Here is a 5468-nt window from a genome sequence, read left to right as displayed (position 1 = left end):
TGGAATGAAACTTGGTAGGTGGGTAGGTCTTCATGAGACCTAGAAATGATTAGATTTTGGGCCCCCTGGCGGCTTTCCTAGGTACTGCAGCTGAACTTCCGGTTTTGATATCTCATGTTCTGGACATGCTAGGGTCACGAATTTTGGTTGTAGATAGCTCTTGGGGTAGGAAAAAGTGACATCGTAGTTCCGGTCCCTAGCGTCCTTGTTCTGGAACTGCAGGAGCAATTTGTTAGAAAAAATTGAAGGACGATAACTCAAGAACCGGTTGATGTATTGTCGTGATTTTTGGTATGTAGGTAGTTGAAGTGATGCTTTACATAATCAGATGGCAATTATGCAAATCAGGAGCTAATTTGCATAATCAATGAGGAAATTCTATAAATCTGCTTTGTTCGATAATAGAACTATGAAACACTTCTGACATCTACTTGAGAACGAGAAAAACATCTGAGGATATAGATTATGTAAATGAGGACCTAATTTGCATAATTAATGTCAAATTCTTATAATTCCATAGTTATAACTGCTGCACCCCGAATTTTATACTTGCCCCATTTGGAAGTTAAGTGAAGGTGAACATCAATAAACATAATTTATTCAAATCATGACCTCATTTGCATAATTTATGTGGAAGTGCTATAATAGCCTTTTTGTTATGATAAGGCTGTCATTGGATGGAGAATATGATCAACTGATATAATCCATGCAAATGAGGCTCTTATTTACAAAATCAATGATTAAAATTGTATAATTCGTCACCCGCAAGGGTTAACATCATTTGGCGAAGGTATGAGATCGTGGAACTCTTGTTTCTTTAATGACTTTATGATGTTAGGTCAGGTGGCGGTGTGGAGGTGGGGGGGAGGAGGGAAAAAAGGATAAAAACAGTCCATCGGTCTAAACATCTTTGAAAGTCATAACAGGATACAGGTGTGTTTACCGTTTTCCGATACGTGACGAGCTACTAAAAGAAACTGCGGAGGCATGGATGTGAGAGCACAGGCCTTACATCCAACAAGTTGTAGCGCGAATCCTTCTCTCCGCGGCAAAAACTCCCTCGGCAGCAAACCGTCCCTCGCGGCGGCATATTACTCGCGTCTCTCACAGAAAAAAAAAATACTAGTAACGCCGACTCCACCAAGACTGCGAAGGAGGCTAGCACAGGCCAGACTGTCAACAAACTACTCTTTGAGTCTGGAGTGTGTTCAAGTGCATGGACCAGCGATGTTGGAAAAGCTTGAAGCACCCACACCACGAGATGTCGCCATGCCTATGTAAAATGTTATGACTAAAATCGTCGCCCGGTATCGAAATTTTCTATTCAAAATTATTATCAAGAGCAAAGTCGATCTTATAAAGTCTAATCCTAATCATCGGCCACCTACGTATGGAATTTTTTTTACTTCAAAATTTCATGACTAGACATGTGACGGCACACTCAGTTTATATCAACTTATTTCATGCCGCCGCCAACGCAGAGGTCAAATACAGGCAAGGCCACAATACTCATTTTCACTTGAGTAACTTGAGGAAAGTCGCGTAACGTGCCTTTCCCAAGGGCTTACTTGCTTAAGCCCTTGGGCAAAAGTAAGGCCACACCAAGTAAATTTTATGGATGACGTCCGCGCGCGCATTGATTTTGGCCTCTTCCTAGAAAAAAAAACAAGAAATTTTGCTTCCTGTAACTATGACCAAAGTCACGGCAGTGTCGCAAGTCGTCAGATTGACGTGAAACCCGTAACGCGAGGTGTCGGAACAGAACAGAAAATTTTTCACTGTCCACTGTTCCACCTGATTTATTGCTGTTTTGATGATGAATAAAAAGACTTCTTGCTTGTTACACTGTGTCACCTCATTCAATTTGTGTCCTAACATTTGTCGTCTCTTAGTACATTTCTAATCTAGGCATCTTGTTTTTTAGGGCCCTTACTTGTTTTTTTTTCGCCCTCTCGCATTAGATTTAGGGTCTCCAAAGGACGTCATCCATAAAATTTACTTGGTGTGGCCTAAGCTTCCCAAGGGCACAAGATCGGTGGCATGTCAGAACTCGACCCCACGTACATGTATACTCATTTTCACGTGAGTGAGTGAGGAAAGTCGCGCAACGTGCCTTTCCCAAGGGCACACGATCGCGATCGGTGGCATGCCAGGACTCGACCCTAGCCTCTACCAGGCTTGAGGAGGCGGCTGGAAAGAGTAGAAATCGGCCAAAATAGAGAGATAAGCATGCCAAGGGAGTATGGCCGTTGAGAGAACAGTTCGCCGCCATCTTGCATCGGGCAAATTTCCGTCTCGTAAACGGTCGTCGCCTTTCCGAACGGTCGTCGCCTTTTTTCAGAACGGTCGTCGCCTTTCGGAGCGGTCGTCGCCATTTCCGAGCGACCGAACTTCAGTTCCGCGGATATTCGGATCTGAAGTTCGGTCGCTCAGAAATGGCGACGACCGCTCCGAAAGGCGACGACCGTTCGGAGAAAAGGCGACGACCGTTCGGAAAGGCGACGACCGTTTACGAGACGGAAATTTGCTTCGCCGCCTCTCTATTTTGGCCGATTTCTACTCTTTCCAGCCGCCTCCTCAAGCCTGGTAGAGGCTAACTCGACCCCACTCATTCCAGTTATGACCGCTCTAAAATTTACGGCATCTATCGATGATAGTATAGTTTGGCAGATAAACAAATTATTGGCCAGGGGAGTAAAGGGTAAGTAAAAATTTTCCCCGAGCAAAAATGAAACCCTATGGGCCAAACGAACTCCCCTGGCAAAGTGTCCTCCCTACCTATGTCAAGTGTATGTCTAAATAATTTATACTGCAAGTTACCACAGTTACTGTAATAATTCCTCTGGTGGAGACTAATCGTACTAAACATACCTGTTTTATACGGTTTCAACTCCTAAAACTGAGCGATAACAACAGAATCATTCCGCTTCACACATCACTACCCTCAGACAAGGAGGTTTCATAGGGAGCCCCGGGCGGGTAAATATTATAATACCATAAATTGTTACTAGTTTTACCTTCTGGAATTTACAGTTTCTACCTGGTCTAAGACTCTTCTCAACTAAACACTAACGTTGAACATGACTAACATCAGGCTTGTAAACGTTACCTAAAATAACATCCAGGATGACCAGATACGAAAGTTCCTCCGCGAAACAAGGATACCTTATGCAAGTACGTGCCCCTCCCCAACTCACCGGAACAAGTTGGCAGTAGTACGTTGAATAAATCCCGGCTGACCCTCGGTTGGCCATCCGTCATTAGGAAGCATCCATAAGAAAATAAGAGCCACTGGGAGGTTATACGCCATTTGAAATAAAACCGTAGCTCTAAAAACCTTGAGAGATGTCCCCTCTAGACCACTTGCTTGTCCGGGGGTGAGGGTGCCTTCTGCAGTGTGCCCACGCGAGATGCCTGTCCCTATTTGAGGGAATTGCACAGTTGAGGGAATTGCACATTCCCTCAACTGTGGAAACATGCCCTTGTCAGAGCGGTGCCAAAAAAGCCTAGACCCCAGTTCCCAACGGAGTACAGACAGATCTCCCTTGTCAGCAGTGTAGGCAAAGTTTTTGAAGGTTTGCTGAAAGATGCGCTCTTAAGGGATACAGTAAAATCCACAGTTATCTGAAAAACCGGACACAGATGGTGAAATGGGGGTCATGTCTGTCAAAATCTCATAACGTTTTAGCCGGTGTCCCTCAAGGCGGGCTGTTGTCACCGCTTCTGTTCGTAATATGCATCAATTCATTGGATGCCAGTATACCAGCATCTGTCGCCCCTGTAAAGTATGCTGATGACTTGACAACTTCTGAGGCACTGATGGGGTCTTTACCCGGCCAGACTCAAAAGGCACTGAACTCTATTGATGACTGGGGCAGGTCCTTTTCTCTTGCCGCAAACGGGAAGAAAACCAAAGACATGGTTATAAGTGCACGGAAAGAGCCCAATGTACCTATCCCTCCCCAACCCACAATATCAGGCCAGGTGATCGAAAGAGTCACTTCCTTTAAACTACTCGGGGTCTATATCGCTGCTGACCTGACTTGGGACGCCCACATTGAGTACATGATGAACAGAGCTCGACCTAGAATGTATTACCTCAGTGTTGCTAAGAAGGCGGGGCTCCCGATAGATGTCCTCATGCAGATCTACCTGACTTTCATAAGACCTATTCTTGAATATGCTAGCCCGGTTTGGGGCGGACTTCCCAAACACCTGTCAGACTCACTAGAATCCAATCCAGAAGCGCTGCCTCAGGATCATCGGGCTACCTGCTGACGCACTCCCTACCCTCGCAAACAGACGCGAGAGAGCTACACTGAGAACACTTGAAAAGTATCCTAAAGGACAGTACTTCTCCCCTCTGGGGATTCATCACTACCCCCTTGGCCAGTCACTACAACCTCCGCAGGGGAAGTCGGCATCAGTCAATGAGAAGTAAAAGCAAAAGACATTCAATGTCCTTTATACCACGAGCTTTGAGACTCTACTACAGTAACGACACTCAGTTGTAAAGACTCTATGCCACGAATATTTACATGAACTGCTTAAGCTACATAGGATCTTCTCACGTTTTGATTGACTGCCACTTAAAGTACTGAGACTCCATTAGTTGACTAAGCTTATATAACTACATCTTGTTTAATTACTGCTTTTAATGTGATTTTAAATTTGTTGCATAATGATTTTAGAATTGTACCTGTTTTAAAATTCAGTCTAAGTCTGTATATCAATTGGCTGTAAATAAGCATGCATTTCAGCCGTCAGGCTGCAATATGCTTCTCTGAATAAACCAATTTGGAATTTGGAATTTGAGGGTCTGCATGGGGGGTCCTGATTACGCTTTACGCTAAATTTATGAAGGCTCGCAACGCTTTACGTTAAATTCCAAAAGGCCAGCAACGGTTTACGCTAAATTCTAGCGGCCGGTCTTCCTGACTGCCTCCTTCAATACCCCGAGTTGTTCGTCTATTTTGTTTATCAACTGACTAATAGTCACTTCGATGTCTTGAAACACTGACGACTCCACATTGCAACGATACTGGGTCAGAATCGACCCCGTATGCAATAAAATGCGCACAATCAGGGGCGTCGCGTGAGCCATGGTGGGATTGTACCGCACACATGGACCCGGACATGCCAGATGGGACGGGCATGGGGCAAGAAAGGGACAGACAACAGTCAACATGTCATTCGCTGGTTGCTAGTTCGTCCGCTACGGCTTACGAAAAATGGGAGTCCAGACTACGATTTACGGGGAATTTTTAGGCTCGATTACGCTTTACGTGAAATACGCTGGCTACGCTTTACGAGAAATTTTTGCCTCCTCACTACGAATTACGGTAAATAAAGTAACTTCCCTACGAATTACGGGAAATTAAAGAGGCCCGCCCTACGCCTTACGGAAAAGAGCATGCAGACCCTCCTATTTATGTGTCGTTTCGCACATGGGTGTCAGCTGGACAGCT

General features: G+C 44.9%; 1 protein-coding gene across 1 annotated transcript in view; it reads right to left on the bottom strand.

The window, feature by feature from the left end:
- Positions 1-3299, bottom strand: part of LOC109472048 — a 28034-nt gene extending 24735 nt beyond the window's left edge. Inside the window, exon 1 of the mRNA XM_019771623.1 lies at positions 3198-3299. Coding sequence (XP_019627182.1) covers positions 3198-3254 — 57 coding nt within the window. The 5' untranslated portion in view covers positions 3255-3299. The remainder of the gene's footprint in view (positions 1-3197) is intronic.
- Positions 3300-5468: the final 2169 nt, after the last annotated feature.

The sequence above is a fragment of the Branchiostoma belcheri genome, unplaced genomic scaffold (assembly GCF_001625305.1).
Source record: "Branchiostoma belcheri isolate BF01 breed outbred unplaced genomic scaffold, Haploidv18h27 scaffold263, whole genome shotgun sequence".
In the NCBI taxonomy this organism is placed as follows: domain Eukaryota; kingdom Metazoa; phylum Chordata; class Leptocardii; order Amphioxiformes; family Branchiostomatidae; genus Branchiostoma; species Branchiostoma belcheri.
Note: the sequence above shows the minus strand (reverse complement) of the source record. Positions and strands in the feature narration are given on the sequence as shown.